Source organism: Mus pahari, chromosome 4 (assembly GCF_900095145.1).
Source record: "Mus pahari chromosome 4, PAHARI_EIJ_v1.1, whole genome shotgun sequence".
Classification (NCBI taxonomy): domain Eukaryota; kingdom Metazoa; phylum Chordata; class Mammalia; order Rodentia; family Muridae; genus Mus; species Mus pahari.
This window is the reverse complement of record NC_034593.1, coordinates 132722692-132740743: the sequence shown is the minus strand read 5'-3', so window position 1 is coordinate 132740743 and position 18052 is coordinate 132722692. Positions and strand designations below refer to the sequence as shown.

The 18052-nt window shown below is 41.6% G+C and overlaps 1 protein-coding gene across 1 annotated transcript in view; it reads right to left on the bottom strand.

The window, feature by feature from the left end:
• The window catches only part of Col24a1 (collagen type XXIV alpha 1 chain), a 256021-nt gene that overhangs the window by 199221 nt on the left and 38748 nt on the right, over positions 1 to 18052 (bottom strand). The window contains exons 8-12 of the mRNA XM_021196980.2: positions 13558 to 13602; positions 8801 to 8854; positions 7527 to 7571; positions 6519 to 6572; positions 5303 to 5347 (exon numbers count right to left, since the gene is read on the bottom strand). Coding sequence (XP_021052639.1) covers positions 5303 to 5347; positions 6519 to 6572; positions 7527 to 7571; positions 8801 to 8854; positions 13558 to 13602 — 243 coding nt within the window. The remainder of the gene's footprint in view (positions 1 to 5302; positions 5348 to 6518; positions 6573 to 7526; positions 7572 to 8800; positions 8855 to 13557; positions 13603 to 18052) is intronic.

The window sequence follows — 18052 nt, the reverse complement described above, 5'->3', positions numbered from 1 at the left end:
CACACACACACACACACACACCCTTTCCTGTTTACTTCTGGTTACTGTCCAACATATGTAAATGCTAGTCACTGCACCTGACTTTACCCCTTAAGCAGTTTAGTTGAAATGACTGGTATCTAGTTTCTGATTTTCAGGTTTGCTATTTGAATGTAAACATTCCCTATTCTAGATAGAAAGAATGGATTTTGTTACCTCTTACTCTACATATATGTTCACAGATACATCATCAGTTAAAAATAATCACTACTAAGTGGATATGTCTTTTCATGTTTTCATGAAACACTACGCATCCCTTTAACTGTGACTAACATGTGTGACTTGCTTCACTGAACAAATAGTATATGGTGACAAGTGACAGATAGGCTGCCAAAATCACACTACAAAAATCTGTCTAAAATTCTTAGAACCATGAAAATCAAGAGATATTCCTGGCCAGGAATATTGATGGTTTTAGCTCCAGTGACAATCTTACATGGCAAAGAGCTATGGCTGATGTCTAGAAGCTGATAGGCTATGGGACCCGCTGGGAGCTGACCCAAAGCTGATAGGAACTCAGCACCCTCAAGTCTCCAACTTCAGAGAGTAACTTCCTCCCAGAACCTGAATGAACTTGGCTATAGACTGCGCCACTCAGACCCCCGTAATGAAGCCCCGTGGCGTCCTGAACACTACTTGGTGGCGTGAGCACAAGTCTCCGTTAAGCAGCGCCTGGACTCCTGACACGAATCTCAATCTGCTATACTTGTAGTACTTGTTTTGCAGCAGCAGAAAAAAAAATCAGGAAACTGATAAAATTGCCAATTTAATCTTTAAGTGGAGAATCACAAAGCCTTGCTCACATAGTTTTTGCGATGGTAACCGTCAGGGAATATACCCACCACTGCTTGTCTCTTAAGCCTGCCACTAGCTTGAAGACAACGGCTGCTGTTTTATTAAGTTCAAGTCAATGAACATTAGCATCAAGCAGGTTAAAGTTTTCTACTTAACAGTTTTCCCTAAATCTGATGAAATTTTTGTATTTTTTAAAACTTTATCATTCTAACAGCTCAATTTCCATTTTCCAATGAAAAGAGTGTTTGTCATTTTTAAGAAAATTTGCATCTAATGCATATGCAAGTCTAGACTTAAAAATATCAGGTGTTGCTTGATACTAAGTACTTGTGATTCTGCAAGTACCTCTATTGCTACCAGCACATGAATTTTATGACCCCTGGGATCATAAGTAAGAGTACATATGGGAACTGGTCAACAGGAGCTTTGAATTATTAAGAATCACAACTGCAAAGTGCGAAAGTCTACTACATTCAGTTATACACACACACACACACACACACACACATACACACACACGCACGCTTGCACACACACACGTGCGCACATGCACACACACTCGCACGCACACACACGCGCGCGCACAAACACACACACACACACACACGTGTGCACACACATACACTCACGCACGCATGCACACACAGGCGCGCACACACACACTTACACTTAACATTCCTCTTACCTAGTGTTTCTACTGCATGACCAAATCCTTGTCCTAATTTTATGTCATATCTGTCTCCAACATTAGTGTCACTTTCAGGCTTTCATAGAAGACATGCTCAGAATGTCTCTGGGGACCACACAATATTAAGCTGTGACAGGTAGCCTCAGTGTTAAGGCCTCAATGTGCCTGGATAATTACTACTCCTGTTCTCTCCCTTCCATGTTAAATCATGGCTGTTTCTGACCCGTAGAAAACAGACATGGCAGTTGCATGATTTATGGAGCTAAAAGATGCTGCAGCCTCTGTACTTTGTACACATTGTCTCTCATCTCTGGAGAAGATGGACTCATGTTCTGAAGACCCTCACATAACTATATGGAAGATAGATCTTCCACTACCAACTAGCATCGACCCAGCCAGCCAGTAGCAAACTACCTTAAAGTTAGATCCTGTCAGCCCAGTGACGCCTTTAGATGACTATAACACCTACCCAAGTCTTAATCTTAGGCTCATGAATTAGACTGCTCAAATAAGCCACTATCAAGTTTTCAACTCAAAAAAACTATAATAATATATGTTTATTATTATTGTGTAGTTTAAGATCACCTACTTGGAGTCATTTTTATATAGCATTGAATAACTAATACACTGTAGCGATAGTGGTGTCTAAAATTACAGGGTACGCTATGGTAGAGCTAGGCACCAAATCCTGAATGACATGTCACCCACCTGCTTTTTCTGCACACTCCTTGCATTTGTTTACGACCTGCAGAGCCTCCTAAAGCTCAGAGGATGTTTCCCTACTTCTCGAGTCTAACACTGATGTGGCTACCAAGCATGAAGATGTTCAAACATAAAATGTCACTTCTGCTTGAATATATAGATGGTGCTAATGTTTGAGATCACTCACAGATACCTGTAGTGTGTTCAGATCTGTGTAAGCAATGAAAAAAAGAGGATTGTTTTCCTAGTTCTACAAAGAAATAAAAAATAGTACATATAGAATAAGAAAAGTTGGTATGACTACACATTACAGAATTTAAAAAGAAAGGCAATATAAATACTTCTGTGTAATACACTTTTTAAATTCTAGCATAAGATTTAAAAATGTATTCAGCCTGAAGTAGACTAAATAAAAATTATCACTAATGCAGTAATGATAAAAAGATAGTAATAATAAATTTTATAGATAAGATACACTAAGTTGATATACCAGTATATGGAGAGATATATCTTTCTAAGAAGTGGGAGGAGACCAGAATTATTTCTCTAGAGTTAGACAGATGAAGTACAGCCTAGATTTTACTTCTGTGCATCCTACACACACAAATCTATTTCTAGCATTTAAAAATCCTTCAGGAAGGACACAGTCAAGGCTGGGGTGTACCAGGCTCTGTGATGTCCTCTCTGTCGTCACAGCTAGGACAGCTTGACCGGAGAGTCCCAGGTGAAGCCTGGCATCTCAGCTGAGCCGATGACAGACGTTAGTAGGGCTCTGAATCACTCCAGGCAGGCTTTGTTAGACCATGCCTCCATTCTCAGAGTCTTGTTCTTGAAGAATGGTCATCACCACATGCTCCTACTCTGAGAACCCCTTCCCCTCATCTCAAAAATATTTGGAACACAGCACCTGTTAACTACACTCACTGTCTTCCCTCAAAGAAAGCATAGCTGCAAACACTAGACCTAACGCCACACATCACTGTATGCTTCTTATTTTGGTGACCTACGAGGCTGCCTACATTTGCTATCTACTATCAGCCCTGAACATAATCCCCCAGCTGACTTGCCACCTGTGCGTGACACGCCCCTGTGAAGTCAAGCTTGTTTGGGGTTTTCCAAATGAGCAGTGGGTGTCTCTTCCCAACCTCATGGGTGAGGCAAACTCAAAGTCCTGGAATCTGGAACTTTCTACACATTCCTCATATAGTAGTTAGCCAAATATAGTTGCAATAGACAGCTCTATAAATAGAAACCAGAAAATAGGTATCATTTTCCTGGACAAGGAAGAAATCATTGGAAAATTAATGGCCATCTATCAAAATACACCAGCGTTTCCTTTATGACCCAATGAACTGCATTTTTCCCCCCCTGAAGCAAAGAAAATACTGTCTCTGACTTTTCCAGAAGGCGTATGCTTCTGAGATGATAGTGGGCTCTACGTGTGTTTAAAGTTGCCGTGGCTAAACATAGACACTAATAACAGATGCTGAGCAGAGAACTTATACACAACTCTTAACACTGGGGTTAGAAGCCAAAACATAGCTTACTTTAAATAGACTCCTCCAACAGAAAGTTCTATGAGAAAAAAGATGGGGCTGGGGCATCCTCTTCTATAGTTAGAAAAACAGACCTCCCTAAGGCTTTCAGTTTTGTTTTCTCAGGGCCACGGCCTAGGACTGTTTTACCCTCAAACCTTAAATGTAATATGATTATTTGTAACCTACTCGTGTGCACATGCCCCAGTGTGCCTCTATAACACACATGTGGAGGACAGAGGGAAAACCTTGGTCCTTCACATTCTGTTGGAGACAGAGTCTCTCATTGAGAAATGCTTGATTTGTTCCGCACTCCCAATCACCATCTGCTGGTTTGTCTCAGGTTCTGAACTCGTAAAGTAATTATTAATAGATAATGTGCCTTTTTTTTTAAGCATGAGAAGTTATGTATTATTGCAAGTGATTTTCTTGGTTAGTAACGTTGACAGGAACAAGATGGGAAAACTGAGAGCCATGGACTGGAGCAGAGAAGACTGGGTCAGCTGAGGAGCCTGGCCTACTGTCCACCTGAACAGACCCAGAGCCTCACAGTTTGCTTGGAAGTTTGACATATGATAAGCAGAGCCTGAGTTCTGCTGGGGTGTGCAGGTAGGGGCTACCATGTAAAAGCTTTGATACCTATTCACGTGAAATAGAGCGTAATAAGTTAGCACAGCACACACGGTCCCTTACATGATGATGGTGGGATGCTGTTTGCTGCTGTTCTAACTGTGGAGAAATTAGCTTTGAGCTTTGTTACAGTTGCAGGAAAACAAAAGGTGGGGTCTATTTTGCATTTCTTGTCAGTTTGGTGGATTTTTTTTTTCAACACATTGAAGTAAAAAATTCAAACAGCAATCACATTTTGGATGAATATCGTGGGGAAAAAAAAATCAGACCTCTTTCTAAGAAGCTTGAGTAGAAGACAAAAGCAGAAACTGCTAGATTTATAGTAACTGCATCTATGCTCCATTCTTAGTTTTACTGCTTTTAACTACAATTCCACATTTCAGACCTCCCTTTTCCTACCTTTAAGGGCATTAAAATCTATCCTGAGGTACTTTCAAGGAATGTAAAATTGCAAGCTTCCTTAAAACGTTACTTTTTTTTTTTTTTTTTTTTTTTTTTTTTTTTGCAATGTTTTTTGTTACTTCTGTGGTTCTCCAGTGTGAATTTCTTAGATGACAACATTGTGTTATGATGTCAAAAGGCTGGACATCTCTGTGTGGAACTTAAGATGTCCAGGGTGAAACTGTTTCCATTCCTGTTTGCAGTTGTTCCTGTATGTTCTGCCATTATACTTCCTGGCCAGGGAGTCCACTATTCATTTGGGGGCTACACCAAAAGGCTAAGAGGTACCTAAGAAGTACCATACTTAGAGTTAATTTTCACCTACATTTCCTTTGCCGTATCAAGTATTGTCTGGTACAATGCTAAAGCATCACAACAAACACAAAGGCAGAGACACCCAGGAACATTTTAAGAAGGGAGAAACAAACAAGACTAGATCTCGCTGGACCTCAAGGACAAAGAAGCGAGTTACCTGTCTGCCCTTCGGACCTTTCTTCCCACGCACCCCAGGAGTGCCCTAGGATACAGAAAAGGCAAAAGCAAGCATTTATTGAATGAATGCACTGGTTAGCATAGCTCTTTTTCTTAAATATCAATTAGTGAAATATATATGAGTGTCATGTCCAGGAAAGTTTCAATAGATTCATTTAACTTCAATATATTCTTTAAAAAAATATATTTAAGTCTTTCTCCAGAGAAGATTCCTGGTATCATTTAGGCTTTCAAATGGGGTCCTTGTCTTCCGGGTAATGATGGTTCTTTGTGAAGAGTACACATGCCACCAATACTGGGAACCAGGTGAATAAGAGTATCTTATTCTCTATAGCTAAGACAGGAAAGGATGTCTGTCTTCCTGTGTCTCCTCTCTCTCTCTGTTTGGAGATAAACAGTTAATCAAATCCTTGAACTGCCAGCTTCCAATTTTATGTGAACCAATTACAGTAAAGCAAGGTAGAGAGAAAGATTCCCTTATTGCTCCAGACCATCTTTTATAAATGTCACCGGCCTTTCCTTAGGTTTCTGGTCATGTAAGAAGCAGTAGACTGTAATAGTCACCCGCCGGGCTGGGTACCCAGAACATGGTGGCCGTGTTCTTAGCACTCTCACTTCCTGCACATGGTCAAGGATCTGTCACTCTCTCTGTTTATGTCCCACGCTCTCATTCAATAATGAGAATAACAACAGCATTTGGTGGGCATTACAGGAGTTAATCTATATGAAGTGTTTGTATAGTAAGTAGTGTGTGTGTGAGACAATTTGGTAAATCATGTACTATTCCCATCATTGTTCTTAATTTTTCCCATTTCAATCCACTTTGAGTTTGAGTATCTATTAATTGATATCTAAAGTACCCTTCTTAATATGATTGCCTTGACTTACAGTTATTTATGATCCTCAGAGAGGAAGAAATTCATCAGGACTAGGCATAGTTATACACAGTCATATCTTCATATTTTAGCATGTACTTTAAAAATTAAATTTAAAAATTCTAAGTGGATATGGTCATATAATATTTCCTACAAAAACTTCATTAGAATTTATAGAAGCCAAATACTATTTTTACAGGTGATTTCTCTTAGCCTATGCTTAATTGCTAAATCAGTAAGAATTCTTCCCTGATGTATGAGTTTCCCATGAGATCACCAGGAGAACGCTTCAGATGTAATATTTGAAGGAAATAACCTTACCCTTTCTCCTTCAGGTCCCAGCTGTCCCACCTCGCCAGGAGAACCGATGAAACCCTTGAAGCAAGAAAACAATCTTTATATTGTCTCAATTCACTGCCGACCCCACAAAATTCTAAGTAGAAGTAGTTAAAAATGTTATTTATCTTAATATTAAATTTAAATATGTAAAATAATGAACAGCTTCTCCTCAAGCTACTGCTTTCTGTCAAAGCATTGCGCATCAGTCTTTTCTCACTGATACAAAAGAATAGAGAGTGCAACCCAAGGCATGGCAGTAACTGCAAATCGACACAGTCAAAGCCTTGCTCTCACTGATGCTCTGGGGCAGGAAAACACATAGACTGCTTATGTAATAGGGTAGACTGTAAGAAGCACAGGCAAGCATGCATTTCAGTGAGGGGAGGGGAGAGATGCACAGCACATTCATCTTGGTAAGCAGACAGAGGCTGAGGGTGTACATACCAAAACCCAGCAATGACAGCTATGGGGCTGTAATTTGTAGCACACTCCATTTTCCCTCGTTTGTTTACTAAGGATGGCTCTCGTTTTCCTTTAAAGGTGTAGAAGCATAAAGGGATGGCCCTGATGTGCAGCTGACTTCCTTCTTCACAGAAGTGTCCTTACCCCTGACAATGATGATGGTTCTCGCACCATCCAATCATCTCCACCTTAAACTGCTGTACATCTCTGCACCTCCTCACTCCAACATGTCTTCCAAGGCTTTGGTGTGTTCACATGTAAATGATGCTGCACTCTGTGAGCAGAGCACACCCTAGCAACACTAACAGCAAGTTAAGAATGGGAAGAGCATAATAATGATGTGGACACAGCCTTGATGGGACCATGGCTCCTGTGCACCAAGGGAAAATGGCAAATGCATTCCTTTCTACCTAAATTTGCATAAAACTAAAAACACCCAAGAAGTGTGGGAATGGCAGATACTTTGTATCTTTTCCTTCTACTTTCTTGCAGGCATACTTAACAAACTGATGAAAATCGGCTACTTACTCGGATACCTTTGGAGCCTGGGTTACCCTCTGGTCCAGCTAAACCCTGGTGTGAACAAGAGACGTTGTCAGGATGGTACAGTATGCCTGAAGAGCTAACAATTAGACTGATAAAACTACAACAAAGGTATCATTTCTAAGACTATGAAATTCAGAGCTCAGTTTACCTAAAGAACATTACAAATGTTCAAAGATTTTTGGAATTTCAGAACCCAAAAGGCATTATGTACAATATATATATATATATATATATATATATATATATATATATATATATATATATATAATTATATATATAATCTAAATTAAGAAATTGGCAGGTGTTGTCAGGAACAACAAACTATTTTTCTCTAAATTATTTTTCAATGGGAAATTGTCAGTCTTATGTTAAGACTTCTTCTAAATTTACTCTAAGATCTATTTTGGTAAGTTTTAAAGAGATGAATATGTTTTAAACTTCAAGTTATATATGTTTTCATACTTTGTTTTTCTGAGAACATACACCCTCACTAAATGGTTCCAGTACGCCATACATACAATACCATCAGACAGTTCTAAGAGTCTAAGGTACACTTTTTTTTTTTTTGGTTTTTCGAGACAGGGTTTCTCTGTATAGCCCTGGCTGTCCTGGAACTCACTAAGGTACACTTTTGTTAATGAGCGATTAACTCTCATATTTCCACTTGCTATTTTTCAATGATAAAGCTATAAATCTACAGCTCGACATCTACCTAATTACTTTTAGAAACAATCAAGTAATGAAAAGTCTAAGAAGAAAAACTATTATTGGTTTACATGAAATTGGGAAGGAAGTTTGAGGGAAATACATACAAAATGTTTGAAACAGATTTTCAAAACTGTACAATTCATGTCACATGCAAGCGTACGATAGTGGTGTGTGAAGGACTGCCAACGGTTTCCCAAGCCTTTCTAAGTGTGTTATTAAAATAACACTTGTTGTGGAGACACTCTCACACTTATTTCATTTCAGTCAAGTTAGTGTGGTACTACTCCCTCAATCATAACTTTAAAAATTCCACCACAAAAAAAATATATCAAATGTATTTGAAAGCCAGGCTTCCACATCCAACAAACCAGTCTACAGTACAGTATTTGAAGAATTTTTACAACTTTGAGTCTGATTGTTTGTCTAAGTAATTCGCCATGAAGGAGAACTAACATATTCATCATTTGAACAACAGCTCTCAAAATCAGAATATGCCATGCAGATGTGAAGAGGGACGTGAAGGAGAAGTGTAAATATAGTCACTGCACCTGCCTGCCAGGGTAGCCAGGTGAGCCAATATTACCAGCAAGTCCTGGAATTCCCTGAAATGAAAAGTCAATAAATAAGATATAGGCAAACCCCAGAGAACACCCAAGGAAACATAATTTGGTATCTATAATACCCAAACTTAAATATAATAATACTTTCCACAAAATTATTGAGTATAGCACGGTATGTATCATACTGAAATAGTTATTTAAAGAGAAGAAGTTAAGCTGAAAGTATTAATAAAAATGAATAGAACCATTACATAAAGGCCCCAAGTGTGATACTGACCACTAATAACAAAGGTGGGAGGGAGAGTCTAGTGCTGGCTACGTCAACGAGACAACTATTTCCCAGGAAGAGCAATTACATTTCTTAATAGTGTTTCATCACGGAGGAGGATCAGTAAACTTCTGCCCCTCGTTTCTGTCTAAGGTAGACATGGCTTTATAGAGAGTCTGGCTGAGTAAGTAGATCTTGAGGGACACATACCTTTATCATGCCGTGGGTCTATCTCAGACTCACAGAGCAGATCTGGAGGATGCTTGGACTGAATATTCATTTTTCTCCTCCAAGTTCACACATTGAAATCCTAAGCCCAACACTCAGACCTGGTGGTTTAAGGGATAGCACGGCCTTTTGGGGGGTAGTTATGTTAAATGGGTGGAGTCCTCATGAATGGCCCTTACGTGGAAAGGTCAAAGGCTGGGTAGCCCTATTTGTATCCTGCCAGGATAAGGCAGCTGACTGCTGCCCTGAATACAACCCTCCTTAGAGTCGATCCAGGCTGGCCTACTGAGCATCTTAGATGTCCAACCTCTAGGATGGGAAGAGATAAAGCTTTGCTGTTTATCAGCCATCTGGCCAGTGGAATTTTGACATAGCAACCCAGGCTAAAGTAGACACAGTGAATTCACTTGGAATTGACACACTTTCTATTCTTGGTTTCAGATACATTTTGCTCCAAGAAAACTGATAGAGATTCAAAAGACATCAGAGAGGACATCTGCTGCAGAATGGCTGGAAAAATGAGTAAAAAACATATTAATTTTTTGCATCATCTTTCACTGATGTTTTAAAGATTTTATCTACTTACCCAGCTGTTTATGTGTATGAGTGTTTGTCTGGGCACCACATGCGTGCAATGCCCATGGAGATCAGAAGAGGGCAGCAGATATCCTAGAACTAGAGTTACAGATGGTTGTGAGCCATCAAGTGGGTGCTGGAACTAAACTTTAGTCCTCTGGAAAAGCATCCAGCGCTCTTAGTTACTGAGCCAGCTCTCCAGACACCAACATTCGTTTATCCATTCATCTGTTTCCTCGGATTTATGTGTCTTAAACGACTCTTAAATGAAGGACAGTTAAAAGAAGGTGTGCTGTCCTGCTCTTATTTAACACCATATGCTAACAGTGTTAGAACAGTGGGAGGCTTTCTAGAGTCCAGTGACACAGAACTCACTTCCACCTTACTGCCTGTAAAGAGAGAGCAGACTGCCCTTTGTCTGCCTCCTTCTGAGGTACACAGAAGCACCACCTCCACTTCAATACTGAAACCCCAGAACTCCTAAAAATCCAGAGAGATCAGGGAAAAGCAACAGACCCAGGGAAAAGCAAACGGAGGATAGAATTTAAAGTCCCTCCCTCTTGTGTTAGTCTTGTTCTCCTATCCCCCTCTCTGTCCCCTTTGATCAACAATTATTCCTCGCTAAGACTGTTTTAACAGCACATATTTTACCTGTGCTTTACATATTGTAAGTGGATATTACTTTACATCCGGAGCAATGAAGATATGTAGAAGTAATGATGGTAGATAGTTTAATGGACAGTGAGTGAACATTGGCCTTCTAAGACTTCCACAATAAAAATTCTTACCTACGTGAGAACCATCTCTAAAACTGTATATATAAAATATTACCCTATTGATATCAACTACGTAAGGTATTTTATTCCTGTCATTCACTGAGCATGCTCCAGACACTAAGTTCATATCACCTTGTTTAGTCTCTTTAAAAAACCCTATAAAACAGATATTATTGCTCCTGTGTTATAGAGTTGAGAAAAAGAGAGAAAATAGTTCAGTCACCAGTGGCACGGAGACCATGGCTAGTACATGGGACACTAGGACTTAAATCAATGATTCTAGTTCCAGAGACTGATACTCACAGATGCTCTCTCGTGTGAGTGTGGTACGCAGTTAACGCTCTAGGAAAAGCCTCCTGCGAGTGACCTTTGCCCCAGACTACCTGCAACTGTCTTCTTTAATGTCTCATCCGAGTCCAAAACACACAGACCTAAGTCGAGAGTCATGAGGCTTTGCGTTCGGATATGAGGCTGGGAAGGGTTGAGACACATTTAAAAGGCAGTTTTTATTTATAGGTCATTGTCTTTCTGACTAACAGCACCCACCAGGCCTGGCTCATTCCATTCCTAGCTACATTAGGTTAACTGAACTCGGTTTTGTTTTTTGTTTTTTAAAGCGAGCCTGCAATGGAACACAAGGGGAATCTGATTCAGTGATTCAGGATGGGTTCCTAACACATCCCAGCTGCAGGGAGGAAACAGAAGAATTCCATTGTGTCTCAGTCCCGCTCTAACAGACAAGCACCAAGAAAGCCAGCAGCGAGCGTCCCTCATGTTCTCCACAAGTCACTAGCACACTGTGGGACAGCCACACTCTAAAATCCACTGCGACAAGCCCAGAAGCACAAAGGCACTGTGGCTGAGTTCACTCTGTACTTAAAAATGGATTTAAAAATATATATTCTCAGCAGGAAATGAGGAAGCCTGTCCCGATGTCACTTCTCATGCAAAGGACGTCAAAACGGCCGTGCTTAGTTGGGCGACTTCATTAAGAATTGCAGCACTGTCAGTCCAGGCCTTTTCTACACAATCTCGGTTTTCTTATGAGCAAAACAGAGTAATGTGGGTCATGTGATGATTGTGTGGAGAAGATGGACGGGATACAGGAATAGCTTCTACAGTGGAAGCTGCATCTGTAGGCCAATGCTACTGAGCATTTCATTAACTAGCACATGTAAAATATTAAGTATCCTACAGGCTGCAGTCCATCATAATCCAGTTTGGCAAAAAGTTCAGGCTCAGCCAGCTCTGATGAAAATGAGATAATTGTGTTCTCAAGTGTTTGCTGGCTGATTTACTGATAATTTTTTTTCCCCCCAGAAATGAATCTTAGGATCACAGCTATACTCTAAGTGAAATGAATCAATTATTTTCCTTGGCACATCTAGTATTCTCAGAGTTGAAATGCAAGATTATTTCAGTTGTTCCTCAAGCCACTACGAATGTTGACTCCTCTTTTTCTGGTCTTTATGAAGGGTGTATGTGCACGAGCATCTGTGTGTGTGTGTGTGTGTGTGTGTGTGTGTGTGTGTGTGTGTGTGTGTGTGAACGTGTCCACACAGAGGCCAGAGGCTCACCGTGGGGCTATTCCTCAGGAGCCATCTATCTTACTTTTGGTTATGAGTCTCTCACTGAGAGCCAAGGTTTGCCAAGTAGACCCTGACGTGGGGGCAGTGAAGCCCAGGGATCCTTCTGTCTCTTATGTGCACTCTAGGAATCAAACTCAGATCTTCATGGCAAGCTTTACCATTCGAACTCTCTAGTCCACATTTTCCAGTCTTTAAAACTGAATCCAGACTCCCCAGCTAGTAGTAATATTATCCCTCAGAGCAATACCATGTAAGTTAACAGAACCGGATAGCTGAGCAACTGAGAGGATTCATTTAGTACTGACAACGCTGAGTTGTCACTGATGTTTGACAGACTGGGCTCCCTCACTGGAGTCAACACATTTCCGCCAAGGCAGTTCTAGGGATGCTTTTTCTCCCCGGGGGCTATTTCCTACCACCCTTCCCTTACTCCCGTCCTGTAAATGTTCACATGCCTTTCAGCACTTGCCTGAGCGTCAGGAAGCCAAGCCTGCATCTGTTACTGCATCTGTTACCACCTTCCTGGCCATGGGTGGTAATTAGTGATCTTGAAAAACTGCACCTCAGGGACTGGAAGAGCAATGCTGTCCTGCTTAATATGAGTCACAGAGGAGTCTGGCTTTGTTTCGTTATTTGTGTATTTCCCTCAGACACCCATCCTCACTTCTTATTGTGGAGTTTTCTTCAGGGCTTCCTGAGGCTCTACTGACATTGGTTACAGCATCGTTACCTTAGCTGAGTTCTGTTCCTCCCTTCTCACTCTCCATGAGTATATGTTTTCCAAGGTGCAGTGTCATTTTTCCCCCCGGATGGGAGAGAAATGAAGTACCATGATCCAAACCCAAGCAGTTGCAAATGTATGTTGACTTTTAAACAGTACATGTGTGCGTGTGTGCCCATGCATAAGGATAACAATGTATCTACCATTTCAGTTTGAATTGCTGCTGGTCAGGGTCTTATAATCCAGTTAGAACTGAGTGAATTCTAAAGTTGAAGGTCAGAGGAGCGCATAGATATGTATATTTTCTTGGAAAGGACCTGAAGTCATTACAGAATTCTCAAAGAGACTTGGGGATCAGAGGCTTAAGACCCACTGTTCTGAACACAGCAGGGAAAGAGAAAGCAAGAAGAGTGCTACGTCATAATTTTGCTGATAATCTATAGCTAGTCAGTTAAAAGGTGTTCTTTTTACTCTAAACAGAATGAGAATAACTATGAGGAAAAATGGAAGTGGAAGAGAAAAATTATCTCTCCAGTGAGATCCTTTACGCCCACCTTTGTGACTGGAGAATTCCAGAAAACACTTACGTGTTCGCCGCGGAGTCCGGGGAGCCCTGGGTGTCCTTTGAGACCCTACGAGGAAATAAGTGGAGATCTGGCATGAAACGTTAACCCACAGGAGGCAGTTGACTAACAAAATGTAGGTTCTAAAGTCTTGGGATTTCTGTTTCTATGTTTACTTGCTCTGTTTGTTAACACTGGACACTGAACCCAGAGTCTCATACACACCAGGCAAGCAAGCATCCCATCATCAAGCCATCTCCCCAGCCCCTAATTAGCTAGTTCTCTAATCAATACAATATTATTTCTATTTCTTACTAAATTTGAATAAGTTTAATTTGTATTTTTAAAAAAATCTAATTCTAAAAATAACGATTATAAAAGGCTCCAATCTAGCAAAGAATCTGCTAAATATACTGAGGCTGTTTAGCTCAGTAATATTGAGACAACATGCCTTCAGACATAATCTGCTTATAATTACTGAGAAGTCGGACCACATCCAGCCCTGTCTCTAATCCTGTCACTGTTGAACTGACCAAGGAAAGAGGCTGTTCACAGATTCATCCAAAGGGCTCTACAAAGCCATCTAGGAAATCAACTGTAGAAGTCTTTTCTAGGTCAGAGAAACACGAACAAATCTAATCCCTCAGTGCCACCCTAGGTTATGACGTAGATGGTGTACTTAACCCCACTAGAGAGATCTGTGACAGAATAGTAGAACTTGAAACAAAGAAGAGGGGAAAGACTTTGAGGCTCATGGATACAAACTCAGTGAATCGATATTCCATTTCCAGACACTTCAGTGAACATAAGAGAACAATCCCTTTCTTTTTTTCCTCTTCTTGGCATGTGTATGCACATCTGCATACATACCCATGCATGTATGTGCTGTTTGTAAGTATTTGCGCACGTGTGGTCAGACCATAGGTTGATGTCCGGTTCTTACTCAAGCTTCCTCCATGTTTTTGGAGACAGGGTCTCTCAGAAAGCCGAGAGTTTACTGATTCAGCTTTTGGCCAGCGAGCCCTAGGAATCCTCCTGCTTCTGCCACCCCAGGGCTGTATTACAGAACTGCACCCTCATTCCTGGCTTCTGAACATGGTGCCCAGGCTCTACACTCAGATCCTCAGGCTTGGGCAGCTAGTACATTACTGACCAAGTCATGTTCCCTGCTCAAATGTCCTTTTCGAATGTCCGAACTGGACTGGAAAGACAGGCTTAGGAGTTAAAGGCCAGGCTCGATAGCAAAGGAAACGCATAGATATGGAAGCAAAATAGAACTCTAATGTGAACCAACCAGCTATAAACGTCAACATATCCCATCTCTATTGCAAGAAACAACAGGTTTTTATTTTTTAATTTATTTTTTTAGTGGCTCACAGTAACCTAATGAAGTGAATCCGGATCAGTTGCTGTAGAGAAGGCAAGTTTAGATAAGCAGATTAGAGACTAGAATAAGGATTTGGTTTCCTAATGAGCCTACAGAGAAGTAGCTGCTTTCCGGAGCTCTGTGGACATTAAAGTCAGAGGCATAACAAAAATGCTAATGCATAGAGCTGTCTTGGAAACTGCTATGGTTTGAATACAGGATGGGCTTGCCACAGGTCATGTTAAATTTGGCTCCCAGGATAACAGAGCTGATGGAGGTGCCTTTACGAAGCGAAGCGAGCTAGTCCACAAGAAGGGCGATGGTTTTGTTTGGGGAGGGAATTGTCTCTCTTGGGACTGGCCTTAGGATCTACCCTCCATCCTTCTGTTCTCCACTGTAAGTGGCACCAAAGAGCACGCAGCCTTGCTGCAGGCTAGGCAAGCACCAGCACCACAGACACCAGCACCAGGCTCTCGGACTCTCCGGTCTCCAGAAACAGGAGAGACGAGACAAATCTCTTCTCTTTACAAGTTTTCCAGTATCAGACACTGCTACAGCAATGTAAACACAGGCTAAAGCAGGAACCCAAGAGCAGGCAGAGAAACAGGAGTCTAGAGGTTAGTTTCTATGGTCTGCATGTAGAAAGGTAGAGGAAGGAGGCAATTCATTTGTGATTAGGCTCTAAGAAGGAGGTGGGGAAGCAGCCTCCAGACAAAGGAAGAGCAGAAAGGAGATGAATGAACTTCCTTAGCCACTACGCATTAAAGCCAACATTTCCCAAAATCCCAGTCAGCTGTCACTCAATCCTATGACATCAGTATCACCCCCACCTTTATAGATGAGGAAACAGAAGCAAGTTAAATAGCATAATCAACAGCACAGAGAATCGAATAGCTTTGATAGATGTATCAAGAACTGAGTAGCCATCTTTCTAACTACATAATCTGTCCCTACCTCAAACTCACATGTAACCAGACCTCACTGTCGTCATTGCGCCCAAACTGATGAACGAAAAGAAGGACACCTCCAAAGTCCAGACATCACCAGTCACTTGTGTATTCTTGTGTATTGTGCCTGACAGCACCTAATGTGTGCGTGTTTTCACTTGGTTTTAAGATGTTCCATTTTTCAAGATAGCCAAAGATTAATTAAAAATATGAGGCATTAAAGCCAGGTTGGTTCCTCTGTTAGGGTTAGAGATAAGAACTCATGTGGTGGTGACTCTCTGAGGTAAGGCAGAACTCTCATCTAAGAAAGCCTGGGAGACAGGAAAGAACAGTGAAGAGCCAGGACAGGAGGTGCAGAAGTCGGAATGGCTCTCCCGCCACCATCTCTCTGAGGACGTATGTGCTCCGTCCCTCACTTTCCCTTCTGTGAGCTTGAGTCTATAGCTACATGTGTCATGCTTTTCTCTGGCATTTCCTTCCTCCCTCATCCACAGCAAAACAGCATGAAGCACCGGTTTCAGGTACCTGTGGACTACTTTCCCAGATGCATTCTACAACAGTGCAGTATCTCCTGCATGCACATCCCACCCCCCCCTTCAGGGAGCCTTCAGTCAGAGAGCCTGAGAAAACGCCAGTACCACCTAGCATGACCTGTTCTTCATGAGCTCAATCCCAGCTGGCCTCAGCCATCGTAGTTGGCATTTGACCCAGGAGAGAGCAATGCCGAGCTAGCCATTAGCCCATGAGATCACTTAGAATGAACAATTTTGTCTAAATAAAGAGTCACTGTTTCAATTACTCTATCTTTTCTAGTCATATAAAACAAGAATGCTGAAACATTCATGTACTCCCTAGTGGGGACTGTGAGATGCTGTAAGAACAGGGAAAACTGGGAGTGATTGGCGATGATGCTGAGAGAAGCTGTCAGAGGAGAAGAAAGGCAACTTTAAATGGTAGATTTATGGGGGGGGATAAGGAGAAGGAGGGGAAGGGTGGTTGGGAAAAGGGGAAGGAAGAAAAGAGGAGGGAGGGAGGAGAGGAGGGAGAGAGAGAGTGTGTACATTAAACATTCACAAATATGCCGCTAAGCTACCCAGATGTGTTTGGCATCAGCCTGTCTCTACAAGGGTCATCATATTACATCCCTATTTTTAGATTCTATATGATCCCCCTTCCCCTTAATGTTTCAGCAGGGATTGAAACTCTGACCCCCGTGTGATAGCCTATGGCACCGTCCTTTGCAACCAAAAGGATCTAAGTGAAACAAGATGTTGTCTGTGTCTGTTCTCAGTGTTACTAACATGCACAGAGCAGGCACAGTGGCTTCTGGCTCCAATCTCTTCAGTGACTAGTCATATCACGAGCCTCGGCGTCATCATATGTAAAATGATAGCATTGGATTGGGTAATTGCTAAATTGCAGTTGCTAGAATTCTGTGAGTACAAGAGTCTGTCAGAAAGGATGTTGATTTTGCAAAATTTAGCTGATATATGGATGAAAAGCAGATCTGAGACTCACTGTAGGCTTGAAGACATGGGATGAAGTCAAGACTGATGTGCTTAAAAGCAAACCCAATCTCGGGGTCTGTAGGTTGGCTCTTCACTCTATCAAAAGCAAAGACCGTTTGAAGATGTGAGGTCCCCACAGACTCTCAAGTTGGACACACAATCCTCAGCTGGTGATGCTATTTGAGGAACTCTGGACACTAGAACACAAGGCTAGCAGATCACTACAGAAGTGCCATTAAGATGATATCAGGCCCCAGTCTATTCCTAGCCCTGCTTCCTGACCACTTGAGGTGAGGAACTCCTCTTGGGCATGCTCTCTACCACAGTGTTCTATCTCATCTTAATCTTGATCATCTTGATCGCTCACAGTCAGGGCGATCAAGGAACACAGACAAGACTCTGAAGCTGGGAGCAAAAGTAAATAATCCCTTCCTTCATGTTGCTTACCAGATATTGGAAAGAGAATGCTGGGATGAGCGGAGTGAAAGAGGGTGGATTGCATAGTGCTGTTATAATCTAGATGAAAGATGCTGGTAAATCACTGCAAGTGCGGTAAAGTTAGAGGGATACATAGAACCCGTAAGGAGTTTAACCTTAAAGCTTAAAGGTGGCACACACCTTTAATCCCAGCACTTGGGAGGCAGAGGAGACAGAGGCAGAGGCAGAGGCAGAGGCAGAGGCAGAGGCAGAGGCAGAGG